We start from the raw sequence: 21337 nt of genomic DNA, 5'->3' as shown, positions 1-21337 counted from the left end.
TGTAATCGAGGTGTTGCTTAACCGGGAGCCAGTGTCGGTCAGTGAGCACGGGGGTGATGGGTGAGCAGGACTTGGTGCGAGTTAGGACATGGGCAGCCGAGTTTTGGATCACCTCTAGTTTATGTAGGGTAGAATGTGGGAGGCTGGCCAGTAGTGCGTTAAAGTAGTCATGTCTAGAGGTAACAAAGGCATGGATAAGGGCTTCAGCAGCGGATGAGCTGAGGCAAGAGCGGAGATGGCCGATGTTACGGAGGTGGAAATAGTTTGGCTGTGGATATGTAGTCAAAAGCTAATTTCAGGGTCAAATATGACACCAAGGTTGCGAACAGTCTGGTTCAGCCTCAGACAGAAGTTGGGGAGAGGGATGGAGTCAGTGGCTAGGGAATGGAGTTTGTGGCGGTGACCGAAAACAATGGCTTCGATCTTCCTAATATTCAATTGGAGAATATTTCTGCTCATCCAGAGCTGGATGTCGGACAAGCAGTCTTGACAATTCAGAGACCATGCGGGGCCGAGAGAACTGGTAGTGAGATAGAGCTGGGTGTTATCAGCGTACATATGAAAACTGACGCTGTGTTTTCGGTTGATTGAGGCACTGGAGAGGGTGCAGAGAAGATTTACAAGGATGATACCAGAAATGCGAGGGTGTACATATCCGGAAAGGATGAACAGGCTGGGTCTCTTTTCTCTTGCGGGGTGGGGGAAAGAAGGCTGAGGGGTGACCTAATAGAAGTCTTTAAAAATTATGAAAGGTTTTAATAGAGTGGATACAGAGAGAATGGGCCCAAGTTTCCACATGATTTGCGCCTGATTTTTAGGAGCAACTGGTGGAGAACGGACTATCTTAGCAATCGCAATTCTCCACATTTTTTTTTCTGCAGTTCTCGTCAGGTAGAACAGTTCTACTTTGGAACAGAATTTTTTCTTCAAAAGGGGGCGTGTCTGGCCACTGACGCCTGATTTCAAAGTTTCCACAGTGAAAACGTACTCCAAACTAAGTTAGAATGGAGCATGTGAAGATTTTTGTAGAACTGAAAAAACCTGTTCTACACATTAAAAAATCAGGGGCAGGTTACAAATTAGGCGTCCAGAACGAGGTGGGGGGGGAAGGGAAGTCATTAAATTCTACAATAAATCCTTATTTATACTTCTACAAATATTATACAAATAAATCCAACCTGAATAAACATTTATAAGCAAAGCAAAGATTAAATAAACCATCTTCCTACCTGTGTGAAGGCACGGAGAATGCTGCAGTCAGCCTGAGGCGCCCATTCTTCCCGCGGGAGGGAGGGGAGGAGGAAACATAGAAACATAGAAAATAGGTGCAGGAGTAGGCCATTCGGCCCTTCTAGCCTGCACCGCCATTCAATGAGTTCATGGCTGAACATGCAACTTCAGTACCCCATTCCTGCTTTCTCACCATACCCCTTGATTCCCCTAGTAGTAAGGACTTCATCTAACTCCTTTTTGAATATATTTAGTGAATTGGCCTCAACAACTTTCTGTGGTAGAGAATTCCACAGGTTCACCACTCTCTGGGTGAAGAAATTCCTCCTCATCTCAGTCCTAAATGGCTTCCCCCTTATCCTTAGACTGTGTCCCCTGGTTCTGGACTTCCCCAACATTGGGAACATTCTTCCTGCATCTAACCTGTCTAACCCCGTCAGAATTTTAAACGTTTCTATGAGGTCCCCTCTCATTCTTCTGAACTCCAGTGAATACAAGCCCAGTTGATCCAGTCTTTCTTGATAGGTCAGTCCCGCCATCCCGGGAATCAGTCTGGTGAACCTTCGCTGCACTCCCTCAATAGCAAGAATGTCCTTCCTCAGGTTAGGAGACCAAAACTGTACACAATACTCCAGGTGTGGCCTCACCAAGGCCCTGTACAATTGTAGCAACACCTCGCTGCCCTTGTACTCAAATCCCCTCGCTATGAAGGCCAACATGCCATTTGCTTTCTTAACCGCCTGCTGTACCTGCATGCCAACCTTCAATGACTGATGTACCATGACACCCAGATCTCGTTGCACCTCTCCTTTTCCTAATCTGTCACCATTCAGATAATAGTCTGTCTCTCTGTTTTTACCACCAAAGTGGATAACCTCACATTTATCCACATTATACTTCATCTGCCATGCATTTGCCCACTCACCTAACCTATCCAAGTCGCTCTTCAGCCTCATAGAATCCTCCTTGCAGCTCACACTGCCACCCAACTTAGTGTCATCCGCAAATTTGGAGATACTACATTTAATCCCCTCGTCTAAATCATTAATGTACAGTGTAAACAGCTGGGGCCCCAGCACAGAACCTTGCGGTACCCCACTAGTCACTGCCTGCCATTCTGAAAAGTCCCCATTTACTCCTACTCTTTGCTTCCTGTCTGACAACCAGTTCTCAATCCATGTCAGCACACTACCCCCAATCCCATGTGCTTTAACTTTGCACATTAATCTCTTGTGTGGGACCTTGTCGAAAGCCTTCTGAAAGTCCAAATATACCACATCGACTGGTTCTCCCTTGTCCACTCTACTGGAAACATCCTCAAAAAATTCGAGAAGATTTGTCAAGCATGATTTCCCTTTCACAAATCCATGCTGACTTGGACCTATCATATTACCTCTTTCCAAATGCACTGCGATGACATCCTTAATAATTGATTCCATCATTTTACCCACTACCGATGTCAGGCTGACCGGTCTGTAATTCCCTGTTTTCTCTCTCCCTCCTTTTTTAAAAAGTGGGGTTACATTGGCTACCCTCCACTCCATAGGAACTGATCCAGAGTCAATGGAATGTTGGAAAATGACTGTCAATGCATCCACTATTTCCAAGGCCACCTCCTTAAGTACTCTGGGATGCAGTCCATCAGGCCCTGGGGATTTATCGGCCTTCAATCCCATCAATTTCCCCAACACAATTTCCCGACTAATAAGGATTTCCCTCAGTTCCTCCTCCTTACTAGACCCTCCGACCCCTTTTATATCCGGAAGGTTGTTTGTGTCCTCCTCAGTGAATACCGAACCAAAGTACTTGTTCAATTGGTCCGCCATTTCTTTGTTCCCCGTTATGACTTCCCCTGATTCTGACTGCAGGGGACCTACGTTTGTCTTTACTAACCTTTTTCTCTTTACATATCTATAGAAACTTTTGCAATCCGTCTTAATGTTCCCTGCAAGCTTCTTCTCGTACTCAATTTTCCCTGCCCTAATCAAACCCTTTGTCCTCCTCTGCTGAGTTCTAAATTTCTCCCAGTCCCCGGGTTCTCTGCTATTTCTGGCCAATTTGTATGCCACTTCCTTGGCTTTAATGCTATCCCTGATTTCCCTTGATAGCCACGGTTGAGCCACCTTCCCTTTTTTATTTTTACGACAGACAGGAATGTACAATTGTTGTAGTTCATCCATGCGGTCTCTAAATGTCTGCCATTGCCCATCCACAGTCAACCCCTTCAGTATCATTCGCCAATCTATCCTAGCCAATTCACGCCTCATACCTTCAAAGTTACCCTTCTTTAAGTTCTGGACCATGGTCTCTGAATTAACTGTTTCATTCTCCATCCTAATGCAGAATTCCACCATATTATGGTCACTCTTCCCCAAGGGGCCTCGCACAACGAGATTACTAATTAATCCTCTCTCATTACACAACACCCAGTCTAAGATGGCCTTCCCCCTAGTTGGTTCCTCGACATATTGGTCTAAAAAACCATCCCTTATGCACTCCAGGAAATCCTCCTCTACCGTATTGCTTCCAGTTTGGTTAACCCAATCTATGTGCATATTAAAGTCAGCCATTATAACTGCTGCACCTTTATTGCACGCACCCCTAATTTCATGTTTGATGCCCTCCCCAACATCACTACTACTGTTTGGAGGTCTGTACACAACTCCCACTAACGTTTTTTGTCCTTTGGTATTCTGCAGCTCTACCCATATAGATTCCACAGCATCCAAGCTAATGTCCTTCCGAACTATTGCCTTAATTTGCTCCTTAACCAGCAATGCTACCCCACCTCCTTTTCCTTTTATTCTATCTTTCCTGAATGTTGAATACCCCTGGATGTTGAGTTCCCAGCCCTGATCATCCTGGAGCCACGTCTCCGTAATCCCAATCACATCATATTTGTTAACATCTATTTGCACAGTTAATTCATCCACTTTATTGCGGATACTCCTTGCATTAAGACACAAAGCCTTCAGGCTTGTTCTTTTAACACTCTTTGTCCTTTTAGAATTTTGCTGTACAGTGGCCCTTTTTGTTCTTTGCCTTGGGTTTCTCTGCCCTCCACTTTTCCTCATCTCCTTTCTGTCTTTTGCTTTTGCCTCCTTTTTGTTTCCCTCTGTCTCCCTGCATTGGTTCCCATCCCCCTGCCATATCAGTTTAAATCCTCCCCAACAGCACTCGCAAACACTCCCCCTAGGACATTGGTTCCGGTCCTGCCCAGGTGCAGACCGTCCAGTTTGTACTGGTCCCACCTCCCCCAGAACCGGTTCCAATGCCCCAGGAATTTGAATCCCTCCCTGTTGCACCACTGCTCAAGCCATGTATTCATCTGCGCTATTCTGCGATTCCTACTCTGACTATCACGTGGCACTGGTAGCAATCCCGAGATTACTACTTTTGAGGTCCTACTTTTTAATTTAGCTCCTAGCTCCTTAAATTCATTTCGTAGGACCTCATCCCTCTTTTTACCTATGTCGTTGGTACCTATGGGATGGCGGGACTGACATATCAAGAAAGACTGGATCAACTGGGCTTGTATTCACTGGAGTTCAGAAGAATGAGAGGGGTCTCATAGAAAAGTTTAAAATTCTGACGGGTTTAGACAGGTTAGATGCAGGAAGAATGTTCCCAATGTTGGGGAAGTCCAGAACCAGGGGGTCACAGTCTAAGGATAAGGGGTAAGCCATTTAGGACTGAGATGAGGAGAAACTTCTTCACCCAGAGAGTGGTGAACCTGTGGCATTCTCTACCACAGAAAGTAGTTGAGGCCAATTCACTAAATATATTCAAAAAGGAGTTAGATGTAGTCCTTACTATTAGGGGGATCAAGGGGTATGGCGAGAAAGCAGGAATGGGGTACTGAAGTTGCATGTTCAGCCATGAACTCATTGAATGGCGGTGCAGGCTAGAAGGGCCGAATGGCCTACTCCTGCACCTATTTTCTATGTTTCCATGTCTATGTTTCTATGAGATCTATACATCTCTACAAGGAGATTTAATATGGAACAGCATCTGTGGAGAAATTATTAGTTTGTGTTATCCCAGCTGACGGAGGATGGGCGGCGGATGGGCATAAGTTTCTTTAGCGACCAAGACCCGAATACTTACTGTGGCTGGGAACGGGTTTCCCATACATCCTGTAGAAATTAACTCTAGGATGTCTTTTATATTTTTTCATCAGGTTTCCTGCACAACAGCCGGCCTGATTGACAGGCTGCTGCCTGTCTGTCAGGTAAGCAGCAGTGGCGCATATGCCAGGTAAGTAAGAGATTGCGGGGATGAGGGGCGGGGGCAGTAGATCATCGGTGTGGAGGGTGGAGTCAAGGATCGCGGAGAGGTGGAGGAGTAGGAGATTGCGGGGGGCCGTTGCGGAGCAGTGGAGGGAATAGAAGATTGTGGAGGGGTTGGCTGATCGCGAGGAGTGTAAAGAGGTTGGCTTATGGGCCTGGAGGAAACACTCCAGCTCCTCCTGGCCCACTAGCGGTGCTATAAATACAGTTACCTCAAAGACCCAGCCCTTCTCGCCTCCTTTATCTGCTAGGATTCCCGAGCAATGGGAAACTGGGATTCCATGGGTTAAAAATTTAAATCCTGTTAGTGGTGGCACCCAGCCTCCTTGAAAGATTTTACTGACTGACCTGGTTCCAATGTTTACCTGTGTGCAGCCCCTTTATAAGGTGCTGTGCGGCCCATTCACAGTTTTGCGCATGCGTGAAACTTAACATTGAAAACGCCAGTCTTTGGCTGCGTGGGACCGACAGAGCTGCAAGGCCGCGCAGCTTATAGTGAACATTGCCCGTCTCCTAAGAGCGGATTGTCACCCGCCCTCAACCCACCTCTGTTAAAGTTGGAATTGGGCAAGTTGGGGTTGGGTTTGAGATTAATTTTTTTTACCTCCCACCCGCCCCAAACCCACACATCCTTATGGGTAAAAACTTCCTTTAGCCACCCCCCCCCCCCCCCCCACCCTCTCAAGAGTCCATTCTATGCAGCTTTCAGGACCAAATAGATGCATGCCACATATGAGTGAACGGGTATAAATAAATGTTGCAGCATACACACTCTCACTTTTCCAGTTACTGTTAATTGAACATCATTTTTCCTGATCAAAAAAACTGTCACCATTTGCTATTTTCCCAGCTCTGTTTCTAGTTATACCTTGTAAACAGCAGAGAATGCAGCATCATGCCAATTGCAGGTGCAACAATCCAATGATTTACAAATATGCTGCACACCATTTCGTAAAGTGTGGAAAAATAATCAATAGATTAGCAAATTTTACGAATGATTTTTAGGTTTCACTAAATTTTGTTTAGAAGCAGAAAGCCAGGTGTGAAAAATTGAATGAACTTTAGGAAAAACTTGATAATCTTGATTCCTGAATTCTTAATAATGATATTTGCTTGTACAATTTAATTTGACTTTTTTATTACATTACTTAGGTAACTTCCAGTCTGTTGTGCAAGAGAATTTAGACAAATGGTGAAGTTTGGCATGACTGAGGTGTGCCAACCCACAGACATCCATTAAGTTTTCTCAAAGGACCATCAATTAGTACAGTAAGTGCTGCATGAATATTCACATTTGTGTTTTTATTAAATTTGTTTAATTTGTTATAAAGTTTAATTTGCCTTTTAATTTATCAAAAGTCTATAATCTGCAGCATACCTCCCTCAAAAACAGTAAGTTTATCTGACAAACAATCTGAATAATTTTGACAGAAGTAACATTTTCTTTCAAGAATTACAGTATACACATGCTTTATCCGAGTGTGACATCAATGGAGATAAACAATCGGGCGTGATGTAAAACGGTCTACCGATTCGCTATCGGCCGTTTCATGCTTTCGCTGAAGATCAATTTGAGCCCCTGTGTGTTTCTCAGTTAGAGCTTGAAACGGACAAGCACATTCCAATTTTCAAGGTTCGCAGATCAAAAAAAGTTTACATTTTTAAAACTAGACTTTATGGTCTTAGAGACAAAGCTTTACCTTGCCAGCAGAATAGTACATTGTGCATTACATGGTATGATAAGCAGTGCATCAGCCAACTTATCATCAGCACTAATACAAAAGCAAAATACAGCAGATGTTGGAGTCTGAAATAAAAACAGAAAATGCTGAAAACCTCAGTGTGTCAGGCAGCATCGGTGGAGAGAGAAAAGGACTCCTTAAGAATCCATTCATTTCGAACATTCGCCAGTTCTGACGAAGGGTCATTGACCTGAAACGTTAACCGTGTTTCTCTCTCCACAGATGCTACCTGACATGTTGAGATTTCTAGCACATTCGGTTTTTATTATCATCAGCGCTGTTGTGCATTGTGATAACTACTTAAAATGTAAAGAAACTGATAACGTAGAATTGTTTTTAACAAAGCACGGCATTGAGAGTATTGATTCAGATAATTGAAAAAAAATTTATATGGCATCAGCGAGCTTCCTAAGTGATGGTTCCTCAAGACCAGTGGTAGGCAAAATACGGCCCGAGGGCCATATCCAGCCCACCAAGTCATTCTATCCGGTCCACTGGATGGGACAGAAATAGAACGTGAGTCGGAGCTCGAGCTGCACATTCGTCTATCCACTTTCACTTCTCATGGGTCGAGACAGAAACGAACTGCAGCCAAGGAAAAAACATAGCCGTACTTCATTCAAATTAATAATTCGCAAAAGTGATTTTCCCAGCCAGATCTTAAAAAGATCCGTTCCGTAATTCTGGGCCCCAATGGCGGATGTCGGTACCCAGAATGCACTGTGTACTGACTATGCCCTATCCATTTTAGAGTGGAGTCACAGCTGCTCATATCCACAACTCTTTTATCGGAGAAAGTGACCGGTGTTGCGTCTTTCCTCTTCCGGTACCCAGAGAAGTTCTCATCTGGCACCAATTGGGATGGGATTAGTAATCTTTGCAGAACGACATAAAGATGACTGAGGTGGGAAATTGATGCTGACACAGGCTCTTAAAAAGCGTACAGTTCTATTTCACAGCACTGATTTACAGAGACCTCAAGATACCACAACATTTTCAACTTTTATCTTTGATTCATTTCTAAGCAGTATCAATTTCATGGTGTGTATTTAAGCTAGCATCTGACTACTCTCTGAATTTATGTTTATGCAATGTTTATGTTTATGAAATGTTCCCTCTAATTATTTTTTGCATGTGGACCCTTTAAATTTTCTGCGCGGTCAGCCACTATGCAGCCGCACATGTGCAGAATCTCGTCCAGCGGCAGGAGCTGGGGTGCGGCCTGAGCGGGACCACATGATTGGCGTGTGACCGTGCGGATACGTGTCTTAGGAGGAACATTGGTGGGCAGCCCTCACCACCTCACCAGAACTTGTTAAGTGGCCCTCCAGCCCAAATAATTGTTCACTCCTGCTCAAGACGTTCTGGCTTTCATTGAAAGAACCGTTATTGGTCTCTCTCTTTCCTACTTGATGCCTTCCCACTCTTAAAACATTTTTTTAAAATGTTGAGATCTTTTTGAATCCGAATTAGAAAGCAAAATGTATCGATAATGTAGTCTCTCTGGTTACTACCAGATCTCATGCTCATTTCTCACAGTAAGTCAAAAGTTTAATAAAAACATAGGTTTTGTGCCAAGTAATTGACAAGTAGTATTGCTGGTGTTTGATTCCATAGGTGCTAATTACATAATTTCAGATTATATGATTACAGGAAACATTGCAGAAGATCTCAGACTTGCTTTGAACAACATCCTATGTAAGCTTCTTGCATCAGTCACTGATTAGCAGGTAGGATCAGGAACTCTTGACTTTTTTAATTCACCTGTTTCTTCCTAAGCAAGGACAAAAGCCAAATGTACTATCCCGGCGTTTATCCTGGCTGACAGCTGTTTGCTCAGTATAGGCTGCGGAATGAACACAGTACCTTCTTTGGTCTGTATAGTTTAGTAACTCACTGAATAAGTTTGCTGTGTATCGAATAATTCCCTAAATGTAAAGTGATATTTCAAAACTTGGTTAAGAAAAGTTGAAATTGTACAATTGCATTTTTGGCAACTACTTTAGGTAGCCTGGTCTCTAAATATCTGTACCTTTTGCATTTTGTTGTTGTCAGGTACTCAAATACCAGAGTTGGAAATGGTATTCAAATCCTGTGCTTTCTTTTGTTCCCGTTCATTGGTGTATACACTGTTGTTGGGTGCGGTGTACGTCGTCCTTGGCTGCAGTCGGGTTCTCCTAATGAAGTTTTCTGCTAATGAAGGTGCCAGGAATTGCTCTGTTTACTTTTCTAAACATTTAATCACAAAAAACATGATATTCTGAAATGTAACCTTGCGAGTTTTATTTGTAGTCTGATAACGACGTGTTCATTTGATATTTTTAGGGAGGGAGTGGGGTGCATGTTTACGAAGTGGGGGAGGGTGGAGAGGAGGGGGAAGCCTGGAATGCAGAGGTTCAGATGGCTAAATTGAAAGTCACAGCTGAGGACCACTGGCGACAGACCCTGGAAATCGGAAAAGATCGGGACATAGTGGGGTGGCTTGGAGCACGGAAACAGGGAGGGAGGGAAAGATCGGGGCATAGTGGGGTGGGGTGGGGTCAGAGTGTGACAACAAGGAGGGAGGATGGGAAGGAACGTTCGGGGTAAAGTAGCTGGGTGGGGGGGTGCAGTGTGGGGAGGTTGGAAGATCGCGGGGAGAGACGCAAAGAGTGTGGGGCAGAAGGGGGTGGGGGAGCGCTCTAACCAGCAGTCGTGAGGGGGGGAGGCTCGGGATCGTGAATTTGGAGGGTGGGTCGACAGATCGCGATGGGGTTGGCCGATCATGGCAGAAGATTTGGTTCGGGGGTTTGGGGTTTGGGGGAGCATTCCTGGCGCACAAGCAGTGCTCTAAAAAGCCTGCTTGACCCAGCTGCACACGCTTCCCTTTAGTCGCTGGGCATATCGAGACCTGGGAAACCTGACCGGCCAGCGTTAAAGCCTATCAAATCTGGTAGCCTTATTAACATATTATAATCGTAGAACTTTGATGCAACCAACTATGCTGCGGAAGTAGGCGCACTCGCAGCAGGTTGGGGGTCAGGTTTCAGATATGTACCGTTTTAACCCCGTGACCCCCCTCCCACATTTTACACATTTTGTGGAAAAATGCATTGAATTCTCAGTCTAATGGAGCAACAGCGACTTGGGGATGCAGATATATAGATCGTTAAAATATTTTCAATAGTGATGGAGAGGGGAAAATGTGGGGTAGTGACACTATTAATACAAGAATTTTAATGTTAGGATGTTCTGAGGGGTTGTGTTAAGACAAAATGAATGTAAACAGAGCTACGGATGTGGTTCAATATTTGGTGTGCATTATTCAACAATATTTCAACAAGATAATGGTTAGGCTCGCTACTGTGAGCAGTTTTGGTGCCCTATTATAGAAAGGATATCAAAGCTACAAAAAGCTTACAGCATGGATTGACCAGTATATGAAATCTTCTTTTACCAGTACTACCCTTTGCTTTCTGACCTCCAATCAACTCTATTTTACTGTGGCTATCTAATCCTTAAATCCTTGTGCCATGTTCCATCTATGCCATAAATCTTTAATGTTGTACCTTATTAAATTCAATTTAAAAATCCATATAAACCACACTAATTGCATTTCCTCATCTCTCATTATTTCTTCAAAAGAATTCCGAGATTAGTCAAGCATGACCTGCCTTTTAGAAATTTCTGCTGACTGGCCCTGATTAACTTATGTTTCTCTGAGTTGATTGAAAACCAAATTTAAGAACAGTGAGTTGGAATTTTATTTAAGAACAACAATAATGAGTCCTTCTTGTGGTGCATATTGTGTGGTTATTTGTGTAGCATGTGCATATAATCATAATTGTGGATGAGGAGTGTAAATTACTTCATAATGGTTCAAATTTGCTGCAATTACAATTCTTAATACATGAATGTTGAAAAATAAGACTGCACAAATAGTTTATCACTCAATTGGTTTATTAATGAAGCCATTAAGATTTTTCCCCCTCAATTAAAAGAATCTTGGTGTTAGAAATAATTGTAATGTTTAGACCTGCAACTAAAACGTTCTACAAAGCTTTAAAATTAGCTCTTGTGTTTCCAAAAATATTACTCTTCTGCCATTGATGATTGCGGCTCTGAGATTTACCCATTGACATGTTCTTTGCCGCCTCAGCACAATTGTGATCCTTAATTCTGTGCACCAGTGACATACTTGAGATGCCTGTCCCGTTAGTTTCCTTCAACTGCACCTGAATGTTGTGCTACTTTACAAAAGTAAAATCTCAAGAAATACACTTACTGCCATCCAGTGTTCAAATGTAAAATTGTCCTAAGAAATAGGTCAGCAAACTAAAGTAGCTTCACAATTATTAGTGACCATAAAATAATTACTTGTGAGAATTCTAGTTTATAAACATGACTTTCTATCTTCACCTTCTAGTTATAGCAATTGGTTATATTGAAGGAAGAATTAAAATTCTTATGACTGGAAATACCTTCTCTTGCAGACAACAAAGAAAAGCAATTGCTGCATTATTCAGACATAAACAAATTTATTTTGACAAAAGAATGAGCTTACCACAAATAGGATAAGAACTAAAATTTGACAACTCAAATGTAATTTTTTTGGGACCTCATTAATGTATGTACAAATACAAATGATTGTAGGGGCTTTTACACTTGCTGATCGTTAACACACATCTCCATTGAGGAAATCTTGTTACTTGTTAGTGAACCTACACTAAAGAGACTTATGTTGGAAGGTGTCTGGTGTGTCTGCTACAAGTATGCATTGTGGACCACTAAGTGGCACAATGGGCATGATCTTCGTTGCACGTCAAATTCAAGAGAAATGCAAGGAGCAGCACCAACCTCTGTACATGGCCTTCTTTGACCTCACAAAGGCCTTCGACACTGTCAACCGTGAGGTATTATGGAGTGTCCTCCTCAAATTTGGCTGCCTTCAAAAGTTTGTCACCATCCTCTGCCTGCTTCACGATGACATGCAAGCCGTGATCCTGGCCAACGGATCCACCACAGACCCAATACACGTCCGGACCAGGGTCAAGCAAGGCTGTGTCATTGCACCAATGCTCTCCTCGATCTTCCTTGCTGCAATGCTCCACCTCCCCCTCAATAAGCTCCCCGCTGGAGTAGAGCTAATCTACAGTTCAACCTCTGTCGCCTCCAGTCCAGATCCAAGGTCGTCCCAGCCTCTGTCATTGAATTACAGTATGCAGACGACGCACACTCGAAGGTCGAACTACAAACCAAAATCAACACCTTCACTGAAGCGTATGAGAGTATGGGCCTTACATCATCATCATCATAGGCAGTCACTCGGAATCGAGGAAGACTTGATTCCACTCCTAAAGTGAGTCCTTTGGTGAATGAACAGTCCAATACGAGAGCCACAGACCCTGTCACAGGTGGGACAGACATTTGTCTGGGGAAGAGGTGGGGGGTGGGATTGACTTGTCGCACGCTCCTTCCGCTGCCTGCGCCTGACCTCTTCACGCTTGCGGCGTTCAGATTTGAAGAGCTCAAAGCCCTCTCAGATGCACTTTCTCCACCTAGAGCGGTCTTCGCCCATGGACTCCCAGGTGTCAGTGGTGATGCACTTTACCAGAGAGGCTTTGAGGGTGTCCTTGTAACGTTTCCGCTGCCCGCCTTTGGCTCGTTTGCCGTGAAGGAGCTCCGCATAGAGCAATTACTTAGGGAGTCTCGTGTCTGGCATGCGAACTATGTGGCCTGCCCAGTGAAGTTGATCGAATGTGGTCAATGCTTCAACGCTGGGGATGTTAGTCTGGGAGAGGACACTGATGTCGGTGCGCCTGTCCTCCCAGGGGATTTACAGGATCTTACGGAGACATCCCTTATACTAAACATCTGTAAGACAAGGTTCTCTAGCAACCAGCCCCCGCCACACAGTACTGTCCCCCGATTATCAAAATCCATGACGAAGCCTTGGACAACGTGAACCATTTTCCATACTGTGATAGCCTACTGTCAACACCGCCTTCAGTGTGCCAGTGCAGCCTTCGGTCGCCTGAGGAAGAGAGTGACGACCAGGACCTCAAACCCGGTACCAAGCTCATGGTCTACACAGCAGTAGTGATACTAACAACATCAGTGTTCTCGATCAGGCCAACATCCCCAGCATCAAAGCACTGACCAGCTCCGTTGGGCAGGCCACATTGTTCGCATGCCTGACACAAGATTCCCAAAGCAAGCGCTTTACTCGGAACTCCAACATGGCAAGCGAGCCCCAGATGGGCAGGGGAAATGTTTCAAAGACACCCTCGAAGCCTCCTTGACAAAATGCATCACCCCCAACGACATTGGGAGTCCCTGTCCAGAGACCGCCCTAACTGAAGGAAGAGCATCCGGGAGGGCACTGAGCACCTCGAGTCTCGTCGCTGAGAGCATGCATAAAGCAAGCACAGGCAGCAGAAGGAGCGTGCAGCAAACCAGACTCCCCACCCACCCTTTCCTTCAACGACTGTCTGTCCCACCTGTGACAGAGACTGTAATTCCCGTATTGGACTGTAGTCACTTGGGAGCTCACTTTTAGAGTGGAAGCAAGTCTTCCTCAATTTCAAGGGACTGCCTATGATGATGAGTGATATCCGCCCTCCTATATGCTCAGAGACATGGACTATGTACAGCAGACACCTCAAAGCGCTGGAGAAGTACCACCAACGCTGCCTCCGCAAGATCCTGAAAATCCATTGGCAGGTTGGTGCACCAACGTCTATGTTCTTGCTCAGGCCAACATCCCCAGCATCGAAGCATTGACCCCGCTCGATCAGCTCCGATGGACGGGCCACATCGTCTGCATGCCCGATACTTGACTCCCAAAACAAGCGCTATACTCGGAGCTCTGACGCGACAAGCGAGTCCCAGGTGGGCAGAGCAAATGCTTCAAGGACACCCTCAAAGCCTCTATGAAAAAGTGCAGCATTCCCACCGACACCTGCGAATCCCTAAGACCTCTCAAAGTGGAGAAGCATCCGGGAAGGCGTCGAACACCTCGAGTCTCTTCGCCGGGAGCAAGCAGAAGCCAAATGCAAACAGCGGAAGGTCCGCACGACAACCCAAGCACCCCATCCATTCTTTCCTTCAACCACTGTCTGCCCCACCTGTGACAGAGACTGTAGGTCCCGCATTGGATTCATCAGTCAGTTACCTGAGAACTAATATTAGTGTGGAAGCAAGTCATCCTCCACTCTGAGGGTCTGCCTAAGAAGAGAAGAAATAATGTAGGCCATGTCAATGAAACTGTTTCAGATATTAGCTGCCTAAGGTCTCAAATGCATCCTTTTAATAACAGCAATTTATTTGTTGTTTCACAGGAGCAGCTTTTGCCAAAGCAATGCGACATTATTAGACATACAATCTATGCTTTACAATTACCATAATCAGATCAAATATCATTTTCTTTGTTTAAAATCATCAGTTTGGTGCATCTCTCAATGCTTGAATTTTTGGAACTCAACTAAGAATCCTTGAGGCATTAATATCTGCAGATATTTACAGTAACCTATGATGAAAAGTTCCAAGTGATGAAATATGCGAAAGGGCAGATACAGGCAATGAGCAAGAATGAAACATAGAAACATAGAAAATAGGTGCAGGAGTAGGCCATTCGGCCCTTCGAGCCTGCACCACCATTCAAAAAGATCATGGCTGATCATTCCTTCAGTACCCCTTTCCTGCTTTCTCTCCATACCGCTTGATCCCTTTAGCCGTAAGGGCCATATCTAACTCCCTCTTGAATATATCCAGTGAACTGGCATCAACAACTCTCTGCGGCAGGGAATTCCACAGGTTAACAACTCTGAGTGAAGAAGTTTCTCCTCATCTCAGTCCTAAATGGCCTGCTCCTTATACTAAGACTGTGTCCCCTGGTTCTGGACTTCTCCAACATCGGTAACATTCTTCCCGCATCTAGCCTGTCCAGTCCAGTCAGAATCTTATATGTTTCTATGAGATCCCCTCTCATCCTTCTAAACTCCAGTGTATAAAGGCCCAGTTGATCCAGTCTCTTCTCATATGTCAGTCCAGCCATCCCTGGAATCAGTCTGGTGAACCTTCGCTGCACTCCCTCAATAGCAAGAACGTCCCACTCCCTCAATAGCAAGAACGTCCTTCCTCAGATTAGGAGACCAAAACTGAACACAATATTCCAGGTAGGGCCTCACCAAGGCCCTGTACAACTGCAGCAAGACTTCCCTGCTCCGATACTCAAATCCCCTTGCTATGAAGGCCAACATACCATTTGCCTTCTTCACCGCCTGCTGTACCTGCATGCCAACTTTCAATGACTGATGAACCATGACACCCAGGTCTAGCTGCACCTCCCCTTTTCCTAATCTGCCGCCATTCAGAAAATATTCTGCCTTCGTGTTTTTGCCCCCAAAATGGATAACCTCACATTTATCCACATTATACTGCATCTGCCATGTATTTGCCCACTCGCCTAACCTGTCCAAGTCACCCTGCAGCCTCTTAGCGTCCTCCTCACAGCTCACACCGCCACCCAGTTTAGTGTCATCTGCAAACTTGGAGATATTACACTCAATTCCATCATCTAAATCATTAATATATATTGTAAAGAGCTGGGGTCCCAGCACTGAGCCCTGCGGCACTCCACTAGTCACTACCTGCCATTCTGAAAAGGACCCGTTAATCCCGACTCTCTGCTTCCTGTCTGCCAACCAGTTCTCTATCCATGTCAGTACGTTACCCCCAATACCATGTGCTTTGATTTTGCACACCAATCTCCTGTGTCGGACTTTGTCAAAAGCCTTTTGAAAGTCCAAATACACCACATCCACTGGTTCTCCCTTGTCCACTCTACTAGTTACATCCTCAAAAAATTCCAGAAGATTTGTCAAGCAAGATTTTCCTTTCATAAATCCATGCTGACTTGGACCAATCCTATCACTGCTCTCCAAATGCGCTGCTATTTCATAATGATTAATTCCAACATTTTCCCCAGCACTGATGTCAGGCTAACCGGTCTAAAATTACCCGTTTTCTCTCCCTCCTTTTTAAAAAAGTGGTGTTACATTAGCAACCCACCAGTCCATAGGAACTGATACAGAGTCGCTAGACTGCTGGAAAATGATCACCAATGCATCCACTATTTCTAGAGCCACTTCCTGAAGTTCTCTGGGATGTAGACTATCAGGCCCTGGGGATTTATCGGCCTTCAATCCCGTCAATTTCCCTAACACAATTTCCCGCCTAATAAGGATATCCTTCAGTTCTTCCTTCTCACTAGACCCTCGGTCCCCTAGTACATCCGGAAGGTTATTTGTGTCTTCCTTTGTGAAGATAGTACATGTTCAATTGGTCTGCCATTTCTTTCTTCCCCATTATAAATTCATCCATATCCGACTGCAAGGGACCTACGTTTGTCTTCACTAATCTTTTTCTCTTCACATATCTATAGAAGCTTTTGCAGTCAGTTTTTATGTTTTCGGCAAGCTTCCTCTCATACTCTATTTTCCCCTCTTAATTAAACCCTTTGTCCTCCTCGCTGAATTGTAAAATTCTCCCAGTCCTCTGGTTTGCTGCTTTTTCTAGCTAATTTGTATGCCTCTTCTTTGGAATTAATACTATCCTTAATTTCCTTTGTTAGCCACGGTTGAGCCACCTTCCCCGTTTTATTTTTACTCCAGACAGGGATGTACAATTGCTGAGGTTCGCCCATATGATCTTTAAAGGTTTGCCATTGCCTATCCACCGTCAACCCTTTAAGTATCATTTGCCAGTCTAATCTTGCCAATTCACACCTCATACCATCAAAGTTACCTTTCCTTAAGTTCAGGACCCTAGTTTCTGAATTAACTTTGTCACTCTCTATCTTAATAAGGAATTCTACCATCTTATGGTCACTCTTCCCCAAGGGGCCTCGCACAACAAGATTGCTAATTAGTCCCTTTTCATTACACATCACCCAGTCTAGGATGGCCAGCTCTCTGGTTGGTTCCTCAACATATTGGTCGAGAAAACCATCCCTAATACACTCCAGGAAATCTCCTCCACCGCATTGCTACCAGTTTGGTTAGCCCAATCAATATGTAGATTAAAGTCACCCATGATTACTGCTGTACCTTTATTGCACACATCCCTTATTTCTTGTTTGATGCTGTCCCCAACCTCATGACTACTATTTGGTGGATTGTACACAACTCCCACTAGCGTTTTCTTCCCTTTGGTATTCTGTAGCTCCACTCATACTGATTCCACCTCATCTAAGCTAATGTCCTTCCTTACAATTGCATTAATTTCCTCTTTAACCAGCAACGCCACCCCGCCTCCTTTTCCTTTCTGTCTGTCCTTCCTAAATGCTGAATACCCTTGTATGTTGAGTTCATAGTCTTGGTCACCCTGGAGCCATGTCTCCGTGATGCCAATCACATCGTATCCGTTAACTGCTATCTGCCTTCTACCATTTGCCTTCTTCACCGCCTGCTGTACCTGCATGCCAACTTTCAGTGACTGATGAACCATGACACTCAGGTCTCGTTGCACCTCCCCTTTTCCTAATCTGCCGCCATCCGGATAATATTCTGCCTTCGTGTTTTTGCCCCCAAAATGGATAACCTCACATTTATCCACATTATACTGCATCTGCCATGTATTTGCCCACTCGCCTAACCTGTCCAAGTCACCCTGCAGCCTCTTAGCATCCTCCTCACAGCTCACACCGCCACCCAGTTTCCGCTATCTGCGCAGTTAATTCATCCACCTTATATTCCGAATACTCCTCGTATTGAGGCACAGAGCCTTCAGGCTTGTCTTTTTAACACACTTTGACCCTTTAGAATTTTGCTGTAAAGTGGCGCTTTTTGTTTCTTGGGTTTTTCTGCCCTCCACTTTTACTATTCTCCTTTTTAGCTTTTGCTTCTGTCTCCATTTTATTTCCCTCTGTCTCCCTGCATAGGTTCCCGTCTCCCTGCATAGGTTCCCATCCCCCTGCCATATTAGTTTGACTCCTGAACAGCACTAGCAAACACTCCCCCTTGGGCATTGGTTCCAGTCCTGCCCAGGTGCGGACCGTCCGGTTTGTACTGGTCCCACCTACCCCAGAACCGGTTCCAATGCACCAGGAATTTGAATCCCTCCCTTCTGCACCACTGCTCAAGCCACGTATTCATCTGAGCTATCCTGCGATTCCTACTCTGACTAGCACGTGGCACTGGTAGCAATCCTGAGATTACTACCTTTTGAGGTCCTGCTTTTTAATTTAACTCCTAGCTCCCTAAATTCGTCTTGTAGGACCTCATCCTGTTTTTTACCTATATCATTGGTACCTATATGAACCACGACAACTAGCTGTTCACCCTCCCTTTTCAGAATGTCCTGCACCCGCTCCGAGACATCCTTGACCCTTGCACCAGGGAGGCAACATACCATCCTGGAGTCTCAGTTGTGGCCGCAGAAACACCTATCTATTCCCCTTACAATTGAATCCCCTATCACTATAGCTCTCCCACTCTTTTTCCTGCCCTCCTGTGCAGCAGAGCCACCCACAGTGCCATGGACTTGGCTGCTGCTGCTCTCCCCTCAACAGTACCCAAAGCCTCCCGACACCACGCACTCCCGCCTCTCGGACTGCCGCCGCCTCTCGCTGCCGCTGGGCCTTTATAGGCCTCCTGACACCACGCACTCCTGCCTCTCGGATGAAACTACTAAGACAGATGGTAAAGTCGTCTTGTTGAGTTGCAAAGCAAGATGTGTTCAGACAGAAATGTGCTCAAAAATAAAATTTCTCGACATCTACAATTAGCTTGTTACTTTACTTAACGTTTTAGGAGCAACTGCTGATTCAAAGACAAACCTCTCTGCAACAGCAAGCAGCCTCAAATTAACTTGTGCCCTAAAACACAGCTGCATCATTGACAGTAGTACATTATCTTCAAGTCAGTCCCATTACAATTATTAGAAACGGGCTAGCCAGTTGTAAATGTTTCCCTTGTTATTAATACTTCTGTTATAAAAAAGAGAATTTGCATGAGCAATGCTACAGAATGCCACTATATTTACTGAGCTGCGTGTTCAGAGCGGGGAAGAGGAGCTTTGGATGGGAAACCCAGAAGTACAGGTTTCCCAAACGTCGTGCAGGTTTTAATTGCATGACATCTTTTAAATTAGTTCTCCAGGTTTCTCGCCCAACAGTCAGCCTGATTGACTGGCCGGCTGCCTGTCGGATGGGAAAGCCTGCCGGAGAAGGACGCAGCAGAGGAGCACGTAGGTCTAGTGATGGGTGGTGGGAAAGATCGCTGATGGGGTTAGAATGTGGTCGGTGGAACGAGATGATGGTCGCAGGGGGGTAGTGCGTGGTCGGCAGTGAGATGGCGGTCGTGGGCGGTAGAGCATGGTCTAGGGCAAGATGGTGTTTGCGGGAGGTAGACCGTGGTCATGGGGATGAGATGGTGGTCCCGGAGGAGAGTGTGGGGGCTGGGGGGGGGGGGGTAGTGTGTGTCGGCGGTGAGATGGTGGTCGTGGGCAGTAGAGCATGGTCTAGGGCAAGATGATAGTCGTGGGGTTGGGCGAGATCGTGGGGGGGATTGATGATGATCTCATGGTGGGGGGAAATCGGCGAGGGGGTGGTCAGAGATCATGGAGGTGGCAGTTCGGACCGATCATGGGGGTGGTTACAGGTTAGCTTGTTGGGTCTGGACAATGCACTCCTGCTCCTCCTGACCCACAAGCAGTGCTCTATAGACACTTACTTATGGATTCAGCGCTTCTCGCCTCCTTTTACTGGGCTGGGTTTCCCAAGGCCAGGGAAATCTTAGTTAAAAATAAAATCCTTGTTAAAATGTTAAGCTTTCAATTACTGACTTGCCCTCTGAGAGTGGATTGGTCGTCTGTCCCCACTTTCAACCTCTGTGTGTGGGTTCAAGGTGTGTTGGGTTTGGGTTTGAAATTTTTAAAATTCTAACTTTTCACCCGAATTTTTAGAGGTTAAAACTACCCCCTAATGTTGCTAGTTGCAACTCTGGCCATCATCTTTATACCTCTTTGCAGCCAGCTCATAGCACCATTTGCAGAGATCTGGAAGTCATGTTGCATGCCCAGAAATCTCAGCAGAATGCGCTCTGCATGGGGTGGTGGGGAGGGGAACAGGGATGCAAATAGAGATAGATAATTGCATACCTTTACAACAAAAAACTCTGATATATGGTGCAGCTTAATGAACACAATTAGTAGGGATTTCCCAACATGTCCTTGCTGATGATACTGGCTTAAAATTAAACTTCTGCACTATACAGAGGAGCACTTCTGCAGGGGATGACTAAATTTATAGTTCTGAGTTTGAAATATACCACTGAAATGTATAAGCACCTACCTCTGCTATTTACCTTTAACAGCTGTATAGTTTTGAGGGTAAAGAGTTTTCTGTTGAACAGAACAGTTTCTCATTAAATTCTCATAAGTCAGTTTAGAGCTTGCTGCGCAGTCAGTGATAACTAACTAAAATCCTTTTTTATGCTTCGCAGAGAATAGATACAACTATCTCCCAGCCACAGTGAATGTATGTGCAGAAACTGTAAAACTGGTGTTTTGTGGCGTTCTAGCACTAAGGGTTCTGATACAAGGTGAGTTTAAAATATCAACCTTGATTGCAGGATTTCTGTGCAGTTTTCATACTTGTGTTTATAGGTTTTGTGCAAGTGAACATCAAAAATAATTTTTTACTATTTTTTATATTTTGTTTACTGCCTTTATGGTTGTTGTATATTAAGTAAACTCCACTATCACGCTTAGAGCTAATGATTTTTATGCTGAAAAGGAAGGCAGTTGTACTTCATATATTAATCATCTTAACGGCAACCATTTCAGTATAAAATCCACTGGAGGATTGTGACAAATTTGTGCCCATCCCAGGAATGAATGTTTATTACATCCCATTTACACATCCAGTTTATCCTAAAACATTCAATCTTATCCGCTTATTAAAAATGGAACATTTTGAATTAGTTAAGCTGTCTGTCCCCAGTACAGAGCTGATGCAGTGCAAAATTTATCTAGACTGCCTGAAAACATTCAAACAAGCTTGATTAATAGAAATTCTGATAGATCCAGAATTCA

At 44.7% G+C, this 21337-nt stretch overlaps 1 protein-coding gene across 9 annotated transcripts in view; it reads left to right on the top strand.

The window, feature by feature from the left end:
* slc35a5 (solute carrier family 35 member A5) overlaps positions 1–21337 on the top strand; it is a 48301-nt gene that overhangs the window by 8175 nt on the left and 18789 nt on the right. For 3 of the 9 annotated variants that reach the window (XM_070893447.1, XM_070893448.1, XM_070893454.1), the window contains 5 exons: positions 5411–5487; positions 6672–6788; positions 8915–8991; positions 9317–9463; positions 20746–20844. In XM_070893447.1, coding sequence (XP_070749548.1) covers positions 9340–9463; positions 20746–20844 — 223 coding nt within the window. In that variant the 5' untranslated portion in view covers positions 5411–5487; positions 6672–6788; positions 8915–8991; positions 9317–9339. Of the gene's footprint in view, positions 1–5410; positions 5488–6671; positions 6789–8018; positions 8166–8914; positions 8992–9316; positions 9464–10885; positions 10991–20745; positions 20845–21337 lie in introns of those variants that run through there. The other 6 variants (XM_070893451.1, XM_070893449.1, XM_070893452.1 and 3 more) reach the window with 4 other exon arrangements.

Source organism: Pristiophorus japonicus, chromosome 11 (genome assembly GCF_044704955.1).
Source record: "Pristiophorus japonicus isolate sPriJap1 chromosome 11, sPriJap1.hap1, whole genome shotgun sequence".
Classification (NCBI taxonomy): domain Eukaryota; kingdom Metazoa; phylum Chordata; class Chondrichthyes; family Pristiophoridae; genus Pristiophorus; species Pristiophorus japonicus.
This window is presented reverse-complemented; position numbering and strand designations above follow the sequence as displayed.